Source organism: Helianthus annuus, chromosome 13, assembly GCF_002127325.2.
Source record: "Helianthus annuus cultivar XRQ/B chromosome 13, HanXRQr2.0-SUNRISE, whole genome shotgun sequence".
Taxonomy (NCBI): Eukaryota; Viridiplantae; Streptophyta; class Magnoliopsida; order Asterales; family Asteraceae; genus Helianthus; species Helianthus annuus.
Genome location: NC_035445.2, coordinates 43,014,923 through 43,033,818, shown reverse-complemented (window position 1 = coordinate 43,033,818; position 18,896 = coordinate 43,014,923). Strand labels below are relative to the sequence as shown.

The window sequence follows — 18,896 nt, the reverse complement described above, 5'->3', positions numbered from 1 at the left end:
AACTAATCTATTTATTCACCTAACAAATCCCACTAACTAATACTTAGCTAGTTAGTGAAAACGAAACTATTAACCAAACACCCTCTTGGATGGTTCCCCCATGTGAGACACACCCTTACACATTAGAATATTTTATCTTCTTGTGTCTTGTATCAAGTGAACACAATATCTAATGGTCTTTAGTGGATGATGGATTATAATAATACATGGAAGGTTACCATTCCATTCATTCAACACATCACAAAAGAAAAAAAAAATTACAACTCTCTCTTCCTTCTCTTTGAGGTTCGGCCGAGAGCCACAACACACCCACTATCATCTTCCAATTTCATACTAGCCAATTTACATACTTACAAGTGTGAAGGATCACGTATAAGGAGGCTCGGTGCTTACGGATTGCCAAGGACCTCACCACAACGTTATTAACCACCCATTTTTCGTCTAGTTTCTTCCCTAGCCACGAGCTAGTAGTAAGTGACTCTAAACATCTTCTTGTTCATGTTTAAAGTGGTTAATAAGAGATTTAACGGGTGAAAATTATGAACACTAGAGATCAAAGTTTAAAGTCTACTAAAAATGATGAACAAGGTGGTTAATGAGTAAATATTAGTGTAAAACTCTTGGATCTTGTTTTGTTATGATTATTTATTATTGTTGGATGCTAGTAGGGGAACGGATCGCCATCTAACCACGCTAGGTCATGTTCATGGAACATGAACTAGCACTATGTTTAGTGTAAAAATAATTAGATGACGAACCCTTTCACTCACAAACATGAACTTGTGTAAAAACGATTTGTTTCTTATGAAATGGAGTTCTAAACTAGTAGATCTATGGATCTACAAGTGGTATTTTTGAATAACCAAGTGTATGATAAAATCATGTTTAAAAAGCCGGATCTTTCTCAAAATAAAGACATTTTTTTTTAGAACCAAAAAGTGTGTAGACACTTGTGTAACGAAAGAATTTACCAAAGAAATATTTTCGTAATTACCGACTAGAAGTTGTAAAACTTCATATTCTTTAAAAATAAAGTTTTCGAGATAACGATTTTATTTTTAAAGATGGAAAGACTTATTAAATGTGCTAGTAAGTTACTACACATTTTTACACAACTTGCAAGTTCATGTGATTGCGATATATGTTTATGTTGGACTAGTTTGATGATGATTGGGAAATTGATTGGTTGAGTTTTTTTTTTAAAAAGAAAATGATACGCTAGTAAGCGTGGCCACCTCCAGTTACAGAGGAAACTCTGGCGAAATTTTTCCAGAAAATAACACTTAGAATATTTTTTTTGTGACAAGTGTTATGAATATATTTTTGGCTTGTTTTCCAAACAAACTTCGCCATGGTTTTTATTACAAAATTTCTAAATACCGGAGGAGGATTTTCATAAATAAAACTTGTTAAATATATATTTAGAATATATATATATATATATATATTTATCTCTTGTATGATTATGTGATTATTTTGTGAACTAGATATATATTATTTTTTAGAGTAAAAATCATATGAATTGGAGATACTCGTAACGAGTAAAAATAAAAAAAAAATACACATACAACATACAAGATACATAATTCGGGTGCAAAGTGCAAAACACAAGATACTTATATTAATTTGCGAAAAATAATATAAGTAAGATACTTAGTTAAAAATATGAAATATTTTTAACACGACAATACGAATACAAAAGTGAGTGACTGAACTTGTGCGACGCAAGTCTAGTGACTAACGTTAAGAAAACGCGTATAGGTTACGACGTTAAATAAGCAAACCCGGTGAAGTTTACGACGCACAGGAACGCAAAGTTGTGAGTTCATGCTCCCCCTTTTCTCTTAACTGTTTTCAGTTTTATAACTTCGGGGGTGAAATACATGTTACAGATATTTTTATGTTTAACAAATGGTATGATAATAAAAAGCACACTTGGTGAGAACGAGTACCAAGTGTGTAGCGATATAAGAATACAAGAAGCGCACTTGGTGAGAACGAGTACCAAGTGTGTTGTGAAATAAGAAAACGAGAAGCGCACTTGGTGAGAACGAGTACCAAGTGTGTTGTGAAATAGGAATATGAGAAGCGCGCTTGGTGAGAAACGAGTACCAAGTAGGATGCGCTATGAAAAATGATGCGAGGAATCGTGTCACGAATAGGGTACAGAAGCACCATTAATCAACAATATACCTAGACCGCAGAACAAAAGGTTAGATCTAACGGGTGCCGGGCAGCCACACTCTCGGTGAGGGCGAGTACCGAGTAGTGCTTTTGTGTCTCAGAATATACCAATTAAATGCCTAAGGTTTGGTGACTTCCTATGTCGTGTCACATGTTAATGGCTTTGCAACCCATTAACAATCCTGATACATACAGGAATACTTAATTTACATAAAAACTCATACCATTCTAAAACCTGATGAATACTTGGGTACGTGGGGTACTCAAGAAAAGCATGGATTATACTTGAGTACGTGGGGTACTCTAGAAGAATTTGAATCATACATGAGTACGTGGTGTACACATGAAACTGGATTTTATGAAAACTCGATTTATTCACAAAATATGTTTTCATACAAAGTATACAAAAGTGCAAAACAAAACGGCATGAATTCACACCAACATTATGTTGACGTTTTTCCAAAACTCACATGTATTTCAGGTAACTAGGATGGATGTGCGCGTGGTCTCTCTTATGCTCGTGGATGTCGCTTGTGTTTGTCTTTAAATAAAGTGTAAACCTTTTAAGACAATGTTTTATGTTAACTCGCGTTGTAAACGCTAACTTATGATTTCAAGTTATGGTATTTGAAGTTATTTTCATGAGCATGTAGTATGTTTACCTTTCGTATGCAATGAGAACCTTTCATGATCACACCTCGTGCTTCCGCCGCAGAAAGGGGTGTGACAGATTGGTATCAGAGCTGCGATTGTAGTGAACCAGGATTCCTTCTCGAGTCTAGTCTACAATCTCTAGGATCCTATCACGAAAACAATTTTCAAAGAGTTTTCATTGCATAAAACGTCCCGCGACATCCACTACCTGAAACTGACTACACGAGTCTAGAAAAGACACTACGAGACTTAGGGTGCACAGGAGTAGCACTTGTCTTAACTGAGAAATTACGTGCAATTATGTGTGATAATTAGCATACACTAGATGTAGAATGTCACAGGTATACGTGACTTTACCTGCAACGATGGCCCATCTGAAGGAAAAGATACGAGGATGAAACGAACTGTGCGGACTGTGCAAGGAGTTACGTAATTATGGATGCATACATAATTATGGAATTCAGTGCACAGAAATCACAGCAAGTCTTGTCACGTATAGATTCCCTCAGTACAAGCCTACTAAGTACTCTGCTAGAGTAATAATTATTTGATGTTAATTATGTGGTATATACCTGTAAATATATACTACTACTGTCCAGTATGACGACGTCAAAACAAATGCCTAACCCTGCTGTGTTATGTTCTGTCAGAACATGGCACCCAGGAAAGCTGTGAATGCTCGCAATGATGATCAACCTCCTCCTCCCCCACTACCAAAAACTGCTGAAGAGCTGAACGCTCTACTGGAAGAAAGAATCTCTGCTGCTATCGCCCAGTACGAGGCGAACCGTACCCAAGACAGTGGAGGGCCAAGCAGTGCCAGGCGTAACGGACATGGAGATTCGTCCGGTGGAAACGCAGTTCAAGGTAACCTTAGAACAATTTACTAAGCATGAAGAAATTTATGAGCGGTCTTTGTTTCATTATTTCTTCGATTGCCCATAAGTGAATTGGTTGGGTTAATTACAGGCTGCACCTTCAAGCAGTTCCTCGACTGCAAACCTATGAACTACGATGGCACTGGAGGAGCAGTAGCCTTTGTGCGTTGGACGGAAAAGACTGAAGCCACAATCCGCATGAGCAAGTGTACCGCAGATCAGCAAGTCACTTTTGCTACTGGGCTGTTTGTCGACGAAGCACTGACATGGTGGAATTTACAAGTCCAAACCCTAGGCGATGATGCTGCGTATGGCATGACTTGGGATGAATTGAAGGAGAAGATGAGAGAGAAGTATTGCTCTCGTGCCGAACTCCAAAGGTTGGAGACAGAGTTCTGGCACTTGACTATGGTAGGAGCTGACATCACTGGGTATACTCGGAGGTTCCATGATTTGTCTAGGGTGATTCCTTACATGGTGACTCCCGAATTCAAGCGCGTTGAACGCTACATTTGGGGATTGGCCCCAGAATTTCGTGGCATGGTAACTTCAGCTAAACCCCAAACAATCACCGAGGCTGTAACTCTGGCTGTCAGCCTTACTGAAGATTGTGTTCGTATGGAGAAATTATCGCTGAACCCCACTGAAAAGACCGTGACGCATGCCGAGTCGTCCGGTGACAAGAAAAGGAAACATGCGAACCTGAATCAAGTAACTCGCAACAACAAGGGTTCCAACAAGAAACGTGACACCAACCCCTCTAAGGAGGCAAAGAATTCAGCCAAAGGATACCAAGGCACCATGCCTAAGTGCCAAAAATGCAAGTATCATCATGATGGAGCTTGTCGCATTCCAAGGTGCGACAAGTGCGGTAGATTGGGTCATCGAACAGAAGACTGTTGGAGCAGGGGAAAGAATCAAAATGGAAACGGTGCTGGTAACAAGAATGATAACGGGAAAGGGCAGAACCAAGGATGCTTCAAGTGTGGAAGCAACGATCATTTCATGAGAGACTGCCCAAAGAAAGACAATGCTCAGGCTCGGGCATTTGTGATTGGAGCAAAGAACGCACGCGAGGACCCTAACGTGGTCACCGGTACGTTTCTCATTAACAATCACTTTGCATCCATATTATTTGACACTGGCGCCGATTATAGCTTCATGTCTGTGGAATTTAAACGCATACTCGGAATAGAATCTAGTAGATTAGAAGTTCCATATTCCATAGAATTAGCCAATGGAAAACTTGTTGAATCAGGCGAAGTTGTTAGAAACTGCACACTAGAACTTGGTGAGCGAAGGTTTAGCATCGACCTCTTACCTATTCAATTGGGTAGCTTTGATGTAGTAGTCGGAATGGACTGGCTGTCCAAAAACAAAGCTGAAGTTATTTGTCATGAGAAGATCATTCGCATCCCTTTGGCGAATAATGAAACTCTCATCGTGCATGGAGAAAAACGAGACGCGCCTCTTCGAATCATCAGTTGCATGAAGGCACAGAAGTGCTTAAGGAAAGGATGTGTTGCCTTCCTAGCACACGTTTTAGATAAGAAGGCTGAGGAACCGAAACTCGAAGATATTCCTGTGGTGAAGGAATTTCCTGATGTGTTCCCTGAGGATCTGCCAGGACTACCTCCGCAACGACAAGTCGAATTCCGTATAGACTTGGTTCCGAGAGCTGCTCCTGTAGCCAAGGCACCGTATAGACTTGCGCCATCCGAAATGCAAGAATTATCTACACAACTTCAGGAGTTGTTGGATAAAGGATTCATAAGGCCAAGCTTCTCGCCATGGGGAGCTCCAGTTTTGTTCGTGAAGAAAAAGGATGGAACCATGCGGATGTGTATCGATTACAGGGAACTGAACAAGCTAACGATCAAGAATCGGTACCCACTACCGAGGATTGACGACTTGTTTGACCAGTTACAAGGGTCAAGCTATTATTCCAAGATCGACCTTCGGTCTGGATACCACCAGCTGAGAATCCAAGAGGAGAGCGTACCAAAGACTGCATTCAGAACACGCTATGGGCATTACGAGTTTCTTGTGATGCCATTCGGGCTGACGAATGCACCAGCGGTCTTTATGGATCTGATGAACCGCGTTTGTAAACCATATCTCGATAAATTCGTGATTGTATTTATCGATGATATCCTGATTTACTCTCGGACGAAAGAAGAGCATGAGCAACACCTCAGAACCATCTTGGAACTACTGAAAAAGGAGAAACTTTATGCAAAGTTCTCGAAATGCGAATTCTGGATTCGCGAAGTACAATTTCTTGGTCACGTTGTGAATGAGAAGGGCATTCATGTAGACCCTTCCAAGATTGAAGCAATAAAGAATTGGGAAGCTCCCAAAACCCCGACTGAAGTTCGGCAATTTTTGGGCTTGGCGGGCTACTATAGGCGATTCATCGAGAATTTCTCCAAAATAGCTCAGCCGCTAACTGCTCTTACGCAGAAAGACAAGAAGTATGACTGGGGTGTTAAACAAGAGGAAGCTTTTCAGCTACTCAAAAACAAGCTATGCGATGCACCAATATTGTCACTACCCGAAGGCACGGAAGACTTCGTGGTATACTGCGACGCCTCGCGACAAGGACTGGGATGCGTGCTCATGCAACGCCAAAAAGTCATCGCTTACGCTTCAAGGCAATTGAAGGTACACGAAAGAAATTATACCACTCACGACCTGGAGCTGGGCGCAGTGGTATTCGCCTTGAAAATCTGGCGACACTATCTATATGGTACTCGATGTACAATCTTCACAGATCACAAAAGCCTGCAACACATATTTGATCAGAAGGAATTGAATATGCGCCAGCGGCGATGGGTCGAGCTGCTAAATGATTACGACTGTGAGATTAAGTACCACCCAGGAAAGGCAAACGTTGTAGCAGACGCATTGAGTCGAAAAGAAAGGGTTAAGACCCTAAGAGTTCGAGCGTTAGAAATGACCATTCGAACGAACCTCACTGCACGCATTCGTGATGCACAACAAGAAGCTCTTAAAGGAGAGAACCGTAAAGCTGAATACCTCCGAGGTGCATTGAAGTACATGGCACCAAATGAAGAGGGAGCCTTATACTTCAAGAAGCGTATTTGGGTTCCACTCTATGGTGGCATGCGAGAAGTCATCCTTAACGAAGCCCACAAATCGAGATATTCGATCCACCCAGGATCGGACAAGATGTATCAAGACTTGAAAGAGTACTATTGGTGGCCGAGACTCAAAAGCGATGTTGCTGTCTATGTTGGGAAATGCCTAACCTGTGCTAAGGTTAAGGCCGAATATCAAAAACCGTCCGGCCTACTACAACAACCAGAGATTCCCGTGTGGAAGTGGGAACAAATCTCGATGGACTTCATAACGAAATTACCCAGGACCCCGAGAGGGCACGACATGATATGGGTAATAATTGATCGGTTGACGAAGTCTGCGCATTTCCTACCAATCCGTGAGAAGGATAGCACTGGAAAGCTTGCAGAAATATACTTAAGAGAAATTGTGGCACGTCATGGAGTGCCTATCTCAATCATTTCAGACAGAGATGGACGCTTTGTCTCAAGAATCTGGCAATCATTTCAGGAAGCCTTTGGATCTCAGTTAGATCTAAGCACGGCATTCCATCCGCAAACAGACGGCCAGAGCGAACGGACTATACAAACGTTAGAAGATATGCTACGCGCATGTGTCATGGATCTAGGCGGCAGCTGGGATACTCACCTACCCTTAGTTGAGTTTTCCTACAATAACAGTTATCATACAAGCATAAAGGCCGCGCCGTTCGAAGCTCTGTATGGCCGCAAGTGCCGATCGCCCTTATGTTGGGCAGATGCCGGAGATAAACGTATGGTTGGTCCTGAACTTGTACAAGAGACAACCGACAAGATTGCGCAGATCCGAGAGCGCATTAAGGCGGCTCGAGATCGACAAAAGAGCTACGCTGATCCGAAAAGAAAATCGGTAGAATTCGAGGTGGGAGACAAAGTGTTGTTAAAAGTCTCACCTTGGAAGGGCGTAGTCAGATTTGGGAAGCGTGGAAAGCTGAATCCACGATACATCGGACCATTCAGAATATTGAAAAGAATTGGTACCGTGGCATACAAGTTGGAGTTACCGGAAGAACTTAATGGAGTACATGATACGTTTCATGTATCCAACCTGAAAAAGAGTCCAACACAAGAAAACGTGATCATCCCGATGGATGAAGTGCATATTGATGAAGCCCTCCGATTTACAGAACAACCCGTTGAGGTTACCGACTGGAAAGTCAATAAGACCAGGAGGAGCAGTGTGAAACTTGTCAAAGTACGTTGGAACTCTAAGCACGGACCCGAATACACGTGGGAACATGAAGACCAGTTCAAAGAAAAGTATCCCCACCTATTCAAGAAGACTCCTGCGAGAGTTAGTTCAGCCTGAATTTCGGGACGAAATTCTTTTAACGGGGGGAGACTGTGACAACTGGCACGAAACCGGTAACTTCCGTATACTTTAATCATTATTTAATGACTGCAATTAGGCGCTTAAATGTCAGCTTTGACTGATTAGGTGCTAAGCAGGTGAATTCATGCACGTTGTATACTACAAAATATTGCTTATGCATAATCGAGAGCGTTGCGTCAGATATAATAGTAAACTCACCGGTAAGACACGCTGTGTCAACGGAACTGCAAAAAGCAGTCAGACAATAAAATTGGAGCCTAGGTGTAGGTCCAATAACAAGAATACATTAAAACCCAAGAGTACATACAAGGTTTAATATATATGCTATATGAAAGCAAAAATAAGCACTAAAAAGCACCCGAAACGCACTTTAAGTGCAGAATTTATATAATTCAGCATTAATTCAGCTTTTAGCACACGAATATTATGCAGAAAATATAATTTTTCAGTCAGAATATTTCCCTAAGTGTTGGGAATCAAAAGTGTTACAAAAGGATACATTAAAGTCACTAAAAAGTGTAATTTAGCACTTTAACAAATCAGTATATAACCGAACAACCGGATATTACCCGAAACATAAAAATAATGCTAGAAGCATTGTTTTTATTTTTCTAAGCTAGTTAGGGTCCCCGAATACCCTAACACCCGTTATAAATTATAACACCCAACTAATCTATTTATTCACCTAACAAATCCCACTAACTAATACTTAGCTAGTTAGTGAAAACGAAACTATTAACCAAACACCCTCTTGGATGGTTCCCCCATGTGAGACACACCCTTACACATTAGAATATTTTATCTTCTTGTGTCTTGTATCAAGTGAACACAATATCTAATGGTCTTTAGTGGATGATGGATTATAATAATACATGGAAGGTTACCATTCCATTCATTCAACACATCACAAAAGAAAAAAAAAATTACAACTCTCTCTTCCTTCTCTTTGAGGTTCGGCCGAGAGCCACAACACACCCACTATCATCTTCCAATTTCATACTAGCCAATTTACATACTTACAAGTGTGAAGGATCACGTATAAGGAGGCTCGGTGCTTACGGATTGCCAAGGACCTCACCACAACGTTATTAACCACCCATTTTTCGTCTAGTTTCTTCCCTAGCCACGAGCTAGTAGTAAGTGACTCTAAACATCTTCTTGTTCATGTTTAAAGTGGTTAATAAGAGATTTAACGGGTGAAAATTATGAACACTAGAGATCAAAGTTTAAAGTCTACTAAAAATGATGAACAAGGTGGTTAATGAGTAAATATTAGTGTAAAACTCTTGGATCTTGTTTTGTTATGATTATTTATTATTGTTGGATGCTAGTAGGGGAACGGATCGCCATCTAACCACGCTAGGTCATGTTCATGGAACATGAACTAGCACTATGTTTAGTGTAAAAATAATTAGATGACGAACCCTTTCACTCACAAACATGAACTTGTGTAAAAACGATTTGTTTCTTATGAAATGGAGTTCTAAACTAGTAGATCTATGGATCTACAAGTGGTATTTTTGAATAACCAAGTGTATGATAAAATCATGTTTAAAAAGCCGGATCTTTCTCAAAATAAAGACATTTTTTTTAGAACCAAAAAGTGTGTAGACACTTGTGTAACGAAAGAATTTACCAAAGAAATATTTTCGTAATTACCGACTAGAAGTTGTAAAACTTCATATTCTTTAAAAATAAAGTTTTCGAGATAACGATTTTATTTTTAAAGATGGAAAGACTTATTAAATGTGCTAGTAAGTTACTACACATTTTTACACAACTTGCAAGTTCATGTGATTGCGATATATGTTTATGTTGGACTAGTTTGATGATGATTGGGAAATTGATTGGTTGAGTTTTTTTTTAAAAAGAAAATGATACGCTAGTAAGCGTGGCCACCTCCAGTTACAGAGGAAACTCTGGCGAAATTTTTCCAGAAAATAACACTTAGAATATTTTTTTTGTGACAAGTGTTATGAATATATTTTTGGCTTGTTTTCCAAACAAACTTCGCCATGGTTTTTATTACAAAATTTCTAAATACCGGAGGAGGATTTTCATAAATAAAACTTGTTAAATATATATTTAGAATATATATATATATATATATTTATCTCTTGTATGATTATGTGATTATTTTGTGAACTAGATATATATTATTTTTTAGAGTAAAAATAATATGAATTGGAGATACTCGTAACGAGTAAAAAAAAAAAAAAATACACATACAACATACAAGATACATAATTCGGGTGCAAAGTGCAAAACACAAGATACTTATATTAATTTGCGAAAAATAATATAAGTAAGATACTTAGTTAAAAATATGAAATATTTTTAACACGACAATACGAATACAAAAGTGAGTGACTGAACTTGTGCGACGCAAGTCTAGTGACTAACGTTAAGAAAACGCGTATAGGTTACGACGTTAAATAAGCAAACCCGGTGAAGTTTACGACGCACAGGAACGCAAAGTTGTGAGTTCATGCTCCCCCTTTTCTCTTAACTGTTTTCAGTTTTATAACTTCGGGGGTGAAATACATGTTACAGATATTTTTATGTTTAACAAATGGTATGATAATAAAAAGCACACTTGGTGAGAACGAGTACCAAGTGTGTAGCGATATAAGAATACAAGAAGCGCACTTGGTGAGAACGAGTACCAAGTGTGTTGTGAAATAAGAAAACGAGAAGCGCACTTGGTGAGAACGAGTACCAAGTGTGTTGTGAAATAGGAATATGAGAAGCGCGCTTGGTGAGAAACGAGTACCAAGTAGGATGCGCTATGAAAAATGATGCGAGGAATCGTGTCACGAATAGGGTACAGAAGCACCATTAATCAACAATATACCTAGACCGCAGAACAAAAGGTTAGATCTAACGGGTGCCGGGCAGCCACACTCTCGGTGAGGGCGAGTACCGAGTAGTGCTTTTGTGTCTCAGAATATACCAATTAAATGCCTAAGGTTTGGTGACTTCCTATGTCGTGTCACATGTTAATGGCTTTGCAACCCATTAACAATCCTGATACATACAGGAATACTTAATTTACATAAAAACTCATACCATTCTAAAACCTGATGAATACTTGGGTACGTGGGGTACTCAAGAAAAGCATGGATTATACTTGAGTACGTGGGGTACTCTAGAAGAATTTGAATCATACATGAGTACGTGGTGTACACATGAAACTGGATTTTATGAAAACTCGATTTATTCACAAAATATGTTTTCATACAAAGTATACAAAAGTGCAAAACAAAACGGCATGAATTCACACCAACATTATGTTGACGTTTTTCCAAAACTCACATGTATTTCAGGTAACTAGGATGGATGTGCGCGTGGTCTCTCTTATGCTCGTGGATGTCGCTTGTGTTTGTCTTTAAATAAAGTGTAAACCTTTTAAGACAATGTTTTATGTTAACTCGCGTTGTAAACGCTAACTTATGATTTCAAGTTATGGTATTTGAAGTTATTTTCATGAGCATGTAGTATGTTTACCTTTCGTATGCAATGAGAACCTTTCATGATCACACCTCGTGCTTCCGCCGCAGAAAGGGGTGTGACAGAAGCAATCCAGAAGCTTCTAGAAACTTCTGGAAGATCTACAGGTGGCACCAAAGATGCTCTATCCGACATAAAGGACAACACGTGTCGCCACTCGCAGAACGCCACATAGGCCTGCGGTAAATCAGGGTGCAGAGCTGACAACACCAGTACGAGGTCTCCAGCGTGGGCAAATATAAGAACGCCACGTGTACCACTACACCTGCCGTGACAGAGCAGACCAAGAGGATATTCCCCGTGGTCGGACAGCTGGCACGCGCCCACAGCTGGCACAGATGCTCCTTCCTTCTTCACCCTCCGGCTATAAATAGGACCCTTCATCATTCAGGTTCAGGATTTTTACTCTCCATACTCACTCTATACACACACTGTTTATTTCTCTCAGAACAGTACTTATTCTCACGCCGGAGCCTGGTTAAGAGGGAAATCCCTTTTCTCCCCCTCTTAACGAGACTGACGGTGGTTACTATTTTGCAAGTTTCGAGCTATTGTCACGAGTAAGGAAAGAGGTTGAACCCATAAACGAATTAACCCCATCGATTAACCTTGGTGTTAATCAGTGTTTCATCAAGTCTTATCAACAAAATGTAACTATCTTTAATAAGACATATTAAGATTAGAGAGGTAACTAATTTAAATATTTTTAGTTTTTGGTTAAATAAGTTGTGTATCTTAGAGTACTTTGACATAAAAAATCAAAATAACAAGCAAAATAGATTTAGAATAGAAAAAAAAAAAAAACACGTTCGTTAATGTCAACAAGCATATATATAATATATCTTTCCATCTATCCAACTGTATGCATTCGACACATAATTAAATATTGTCCTAACACACACGTATGTCTGTATATATATGTGTGTATGCACACATCATTCATTAATCAATTATATTACATCAGTTCTAGATCATTTTAACCAGAAAAGAACAGCCCTGATACAAGATACAAGACATTCAAACAACCCTTAATTATTGGTCTATAGTTACGATATAAGAGTATTGTTAGTTATACAATAGGTTATAACCCGGAAACTTTCCGGGTAGGAAAATTTAATTTACTATAAATAAAAGTATATAAATAACATTTTCAACCTCTAAAGTATTCTCTTTCCCTTATCTCCACCACAAATTTTTAATTCGGTTTCTTAAAGTTTTTCTAGTTGTAAGGAGCCATAAAAACATACAAAAGCAAGATGAGTATATGTAATGTCTTTTTTTTTTGTATATATAAAGGATAGGTTATTATAACCTGGGGTACCCACGGGTTGTTTTATTTTATTAGTTATTAATCATGTATATTTTTTAAGTATAACCGCTTATTTTTTAAAAATTTGTGAGAACATTCACTGATAATCCTAAATAAATTAGGACACGTGATTATTGATTTACTGTTTGAGGATATAATCTTTGATTTTAAAATAAATAACATGTGGCTATTGAAACAGCTGGTATAATTACTTAGCATACCAACTTCAACATAATAAAGTAGTCAATATAAGTCACAATAATGTAGTCAATACAATTTACAAAAATTTATTTCAAACCAAAAAAACTTAAAGGAAAACTTCAAATACATCAAACTAAAAGTGAAAATTACATCATACGTTACCAAATATCTCCTCTAAAACTATTGCCACCACTATCAAAAGAAAAATCAGTTTGTTCCATAAAAAATGTAAACGAAAAGTTGACAGAATGAATTTTGATATACCTATACCGGACATTATTCAAGAATTGTTGGAAGTCCCTTTCATTCTCAGTATTCACCATCTTCTACTATATCCAACAGATCTGCAATAAAGACCAACGTGAGTGCATTCCATATTTCCATCAAAGAGGTGAAAATTTCAACCTGTTTACTTAACAATTAATTAGTTTTATTTGTTTTTTTATCATCAAAACAAATTGTAATCACAAAACATGAAAAGAAATGAAATTGTTTGAAGAGAGGTGATTACCAAATGAGAGGAAGAAGCGTAACGCAAAATCTTAATGGAGGAAGTTATTTTGTGATTACAATTTATTTTGATGATAAAAAACAAAAAAACTAATTAATTGTTAAGTAAACGGGTCGAAATTTCCACCTCTTTGATGGTACATGAAAAGAAATGAAATTGTTTGAAGAGAGGTGATTACCAAATGAGAGGAAGAAACGTAACGCAAAATCTTAACGGAGGAAGTTATTTTTAAAAATCATGAACAACTACCACTATGATAAGCATACATAATAATGAAATATAAAAGATAAATCTGGGCTATGAAATACAATTTATATACCGTATTGTAGCTATGGCTCTCGTAGATACATAATTTTTCTCATCCACTCGACCATCCTTGATGCATTAGAGCCATGCAACCTTCATTGGGGGGTATTTAGAGAAAGGAGCATGCCCGTGAGCAAGCTCGAGAGCTGTTATACCGAAAGACCATATATCTGCCCTGCGGAAATTTTCAAGCAGGAAAATCACGAACTTACCTTTTTTGCAACAGAAATTAGTTTATAGTTTACTACTTTACTTCATTATATGGCATTCATGGAATAGGTATAAAAACATCTACTGTTGAATGAAAATGAAGTTACTCACCTGAAGTCATATCCATACAATTGCTCCATAATCTCAGGGGCCATCCTAGCCAAAAAAAAAAAAATAACGCCTTAGTGAGTTGCATATGTTGAGTTATTTGATATACTTTATTATATGAGATTTAGTAACAGAGAGAAAATAATACCAGCATGGTGTCCCGCAAAATGTATTTCTTGCACGTTGTCGATCACCAGAATCGAATAAGCACGCAGAAACACCCAAATCACCCAGCTTGATTGCACCATGGTCACTGATGAGAATGTTTCCAGCCTATAATGTAAATATGTAATAAAAATCTAAATTTACAGTTTTGCTAAGTTTTCTTTTGTCTACATTTCAATAAAAATTATATTGAAAACTGAGCAGTATCCAAAATATAGTACTTTTTTTATATTGCAAGAATAAAAAATAATAACACATGAACTAACACTCAGAACGAAACTCACTTTAACATCACAACGGATGTGGCCATGACGGTGAAGATACTCCAATGCCTTTAAAACCTCGCGCAATATAGTTGCAATAACAACTTCTTCAAAACCCTCGGGATGGAAAGCCTTTAACATATGTAGGCAAGAACCACCAGCCATAAAAGGCATAACAACCCATAGATTATGGTCATTTACGAAAGACAATGCGATTTAAGAACATTTGGATGGTCAACCAAGATCATTGTCTGAGATTCACGCGATACATTGTTCTGGAAACACATAAACAAATAAGCAACAAAGATCAACAATTAAACAAAAGCATTTTGCCATTAGTTTCAAGTTCAAACGAAAATGAGCTCAGTTCAAATAGTTTTGGTTCTCTTCCTTGAATGTTAATTCCCAATATATGATCCAGAATAGAATGAGATTTAAAATGGGATTAAATCACGAAACAGTAACCACTTTTAATATTGTCTCAGTAAACTCAGTCTGAAATTTCAATATCGATTCATTGTTGTGAAACCTTTTAGAAGTTAGAACTTGTTAAACTGAATTACCTAAATGGAGTTACTATTTAGTAACTTTTTTTCACAATTACTCCTAGTTAGGTCAAACTTGGAAAAAACTAATCAGTAAATGGTAACTAAGTTCCGTATGTTCCATTTAGGCCATTTACATTTAACATTTATAAAAAAAGAACTAAAAAAACAACATAACAATAATGAAACTTGAGTGATGTCTGCATTTCAAAAAACGTTTAGGTACTTTTATTGGAACAAAAACTTGATTACTATCAGATGACATTTTCCCTTTCTCAATAGAAAATACATGCACCCATATCTATGAACCGGTCTGTAGTGCCGGTCGTGTAAGTTTCTGTGCCAGGTTGGACAACCATGGGAAAATAAGCTGGTGAAGAAGAACCGTTTTCATACGTGGGAACGTAATATTGTTGTGCAGCCACAAAAGAGCCATCAACTCCTATTATAGAACCCGGAATATAAGGATTCTATGGGTTATATGGAGACTGGGCATATCAACAATGACAAAAGTTCATGTACAGAATCATGTATACAATCATATTGAACAAAAAGTAAAAGGATTACCTGAGCAGCTGTAGAATCTTTAGAAACCCTTCTTTGTTAACTATATGCGACACCTCGCGCCAGATCGTCATCTTTCGTAAAGTAGAAGCATTCGAGTGCATACCATGCACCTACAGAACAAATTGATACCACAATGAGAATGATTTTAACAACAATTAGCATAAACAATGATTAACCTTCAAATCCCATTTATATAAACATTAACAAACAAACAACCCAATAAAATCCCAAGTGGTAGGATCTAGGAAAATCAGATCTGATATGCAACCCATACAGAAAATGATGCACAATTCTGTCTCTGGACGATTCAACTTCAAGCTTTCATATGCGTATTTGTTCAAATCAACAACTCATCTCTATGCAAGAGCAGCAGCAGCAGCAAAAGCGCTTGCACCTTTTTCTTGAAAATTCTTTACCAAATGGCACAAATGAACAATCCAATAATCCATTAATATATACTACAAATCATACAGTTAAAACTACCCATTCAAATCAACCCTTCAGTTTCCATTAAACTTTATGGGTTGGAACATTGAAGTAAAAACTATATCAGTTTTATTTTTCTTTCATCGTAACACTAAATTCCCTATTTTTATCAGTTGATTGAAAACTATAGCAATAATCACTATCCATTAATGTAATCCATCCCAAAAGAGTAAATAAAAAATTTTAAACCTAACAAACAAAAAAAAACTCATTAAGTCAAAATAACTATTCAACAACGTGGAAAGAATAACAACCTGAGCTTCAAGTTTAGCAATATGAGCGATTAATGAACCCTTATCCCTTTGTTTAATCGATTATTCATCAAATCCTGCTTCACGAAGACGCCTCCATATGGTTTCATCGCTCAAAGGACTTTTTAAACCACTAAAAACAAAATTCGTTTGAAATTCAGCAAATACACAAAAGAATCATATAAAATCCAAAGGAATCCAAAGTATACATACCAAATCACAGAAGATGCAAAGAAATTCAAACGTCCGAACCTGATACAAATAAGAAACCAAAATTAATAAACACGGCAGATTCGAAATACAAAAAACAAAGGAATACTCAAAAACCACGCGACACACAAACAATAAGAGACTTCCCACATGAAACACAAAATATCATCAAGAGAGTAACCCAAACCTCTTATTCTATGAACATTGAGCTTAGATCAATACTTGGTCATCATCACAGCCATAAAAAATCGAAAGTGACCAAACTATCTTTTAAGAACTACTCGACACAAAGGCTCTCCAATTCTATCTTCCGAACCATTAACAATGAGAGGACTCAAAACCATGTTCCGAGCTGAGATGACTTCCAGGTCATTATCAAAGCCCTAAATACACAAACAACAATACAACCACCTTAAAAAATGAAGCAAAAGAGAAACGAATAAAGCAACGTAAAATAAACACCTAACCTTAAATGTAGCTAACAAAAATCAGCATAAAACAAACATAAAAACAATAATTTTTTTTATCATAGATTTGAGGTCTGTGCTTTCTATGGTTCAGAACTTTCAGAAACCATGGCTGCAAGGCGGGTTGCAGGTTTAAACTTGCCTTCCACCGTCCTTGCCACGCCATCGTCGTCAATTGTGGGTAAACATTTATAAGTCATCATAACCAAGCTACAGACCAATTCCAATTGAAACCAGAGCCGCCATCGTTTACCGCCGTCGAGAAACCTTAAAGGGTTCGAAGACGAACACGGAACAACGGAACTATAAACAAATAAGTAATAATAGGTGGCATCTACCATAGCACCACGCATGCTTTATGAAATTTGGTTTGTGGTTGACCAGCTAAAGGAAAACGAGGTTTCGACTACTGCGGATGAAAAACACGGACTAATGAGCCAACTACATCAAAATTGAAAATAATCAAAAAGAACTTACAGAGATGATAATATAACCACAGATTAGTTAAGACACAAAAACCCTAAAATCAAAGAAAGGATCAGTTAAAAATACTACATTAAAATTGAAAAGAGTTAAATGCTCGGATAGTCCCTATGGTTTGCCCTTTTTTCACCTTTAGTCCCTAACTTTCTAAAATTACTTCTATAGTCCCCAACTTTTCAATTTTTGTTCCCGGATAGTCCCTGGAGTGGATGTCAATTAGTTTGTCCAGTTAAATGTGTGTGAAATGACTAAAGTACCCTTACTATTTAAATATAATAAATTAAAACATTAAAATAAATATTATTTTTATAGGCCCACCTTGATTACGCTAACCCACCCCCAATTACCCCCACTTTCATCAACTCATCTTCATGTTCTTTCGTGTGCATAATATCTTCTCATCAGTTTCAAATCAATAACAATCACTTAACCAATTTCCTATTCTCTCGATCAATGGATAGTTTGAAAAAGATAAAACAATTTACAGAACTTTCTACTTTGTCCGCTATTCTATCTTGATTTCTCTTTCCAGTGAGCAAAGAGTGGATGATCGGAGGAGGTGAATGGCGACGGTTAAGGGGGTGTTGCAGGTGGAAGCAGTTCAGGTGAGCGGTGGCGTGCGGCGGTTAGTGGGTAACGGTGGTGAAGGGGTGAATGGTGGCAGAAGCTTACGGTGGTTGGGGAGGTTTGCGATGGAGGTTATGGTCGATGGTGAGGTTAGTGGTGATGGAGGTGGAGGTGGTTTTCAGCGGTTGATTGTGGTGTTGTGAAGGTGGAGCTTCCATCCCCCTCACGCACCTCCATCTTTCCTTTCATTTTTCGTCGGAGCTTACCCACTCCAGCAACGGTTGGCCGGTTGCGGTCTATGGTCACCTCCACACTTGCAATCGACGTACCAATCTACCACCAGTGGCCAAACATATGGTGTGGGTGGGGCCCACAAGGGTTTTTTTAAATTAATTTGTTATTATTTTTTAGGTGTTATTTAATTAATGATGGGCCATACTTCAGTTTATATTTTAAGACTAAGGGTATGTTAGTAATTTCACACTCACTTAACAACAAAAACTAACCTTCATCCACAGTAGGGACTATTCGGGAACGAAATTGCAAAAGTTCGGGACTATTGCTGTAAT

At 37.9% G+C, this 18,896-nt stretch overlaps 1 protein-coding gene across 4 annotated transcripts; it reads right to left on the bottom strand.

Moving 5' to 3' along the window:
• Positions 1-13,234: 13,234 nt before the first annotated feature.
• LOC118485397 (serine/threonine-protein kinase OSR1-like) lies at positions 13,235-17,713 on the bottom strand. Of its 4 annotated transcripts, none has more exons than XR_004875877.1 (9): positions 17,616-17,713; positions 16,998-17,193; positions 16,814-16,852; positions 16,604-16,733; positions 15,864-15,973; positions 14,773-15,026; positions 14,472-14,596; positions 14,327-14,371; positions 13,235-14,180 (listed from the first exon to the last, which is right to left on the bottom strand). XR_004875877.1 is itself a non-coding variant. In XM_035981485.1 (8 exons), the coding sequence occupies exons 5-8, from the start codon at positions 14,923-14,925 to the stop codon at positions 14,084-14,086; spliced, it is 420 nt and encodes a 139-aa protein (XP_035837378.1). In that variant the 5' UTR covers positions 14,926-15,026; positions 15,864-15,973; positions 16,604-16,733; positions 16,814-16,852; positions 16,998-17,707; the 3' UTR covers positions 13,235-14,083. The 4 variants fall into 4 exon arrangements, 1 of the variants encoding a protein (XP_035837378.1); XR_004875878.1 differs by having other exon boundaries at positions 13,235-13,532; positions 14,019-14,180; positions 16,998-17,711; XR_004875879.1 differs by having other exon boundaries at positions 13,235-14,175; positions 16,998-17,711.
• Between the last annotated feature and the right edge of the window lie 1,183 nt (positions 17,714-18,896).

Excerpts from the sequence above, each read along its gene's own strand:
- LOC118485397 (XM_035981485.1), bottom strand. The coding sequence starts at position 14,925 with ATGCCTTTTATGGCTGGTGGTTCTTGCCTACATATGTTAAAGGCTTTC. Across the intron at positions 14,597-14,772 it reads ACATCCGTTGTGATGTTAAA|GCTGGAAACATTCTCATCAG; the intron begins GTGAGTTTCGTT and ends TTTACATTATAG. Across the intron at positions 14,181-14,326 it reads TTGTATGGATATGACTTCAG|GGCAGATATATGGTCTTTCG; the intron begins GTGAGTAACTTC and ends AAATTTCCGCAG.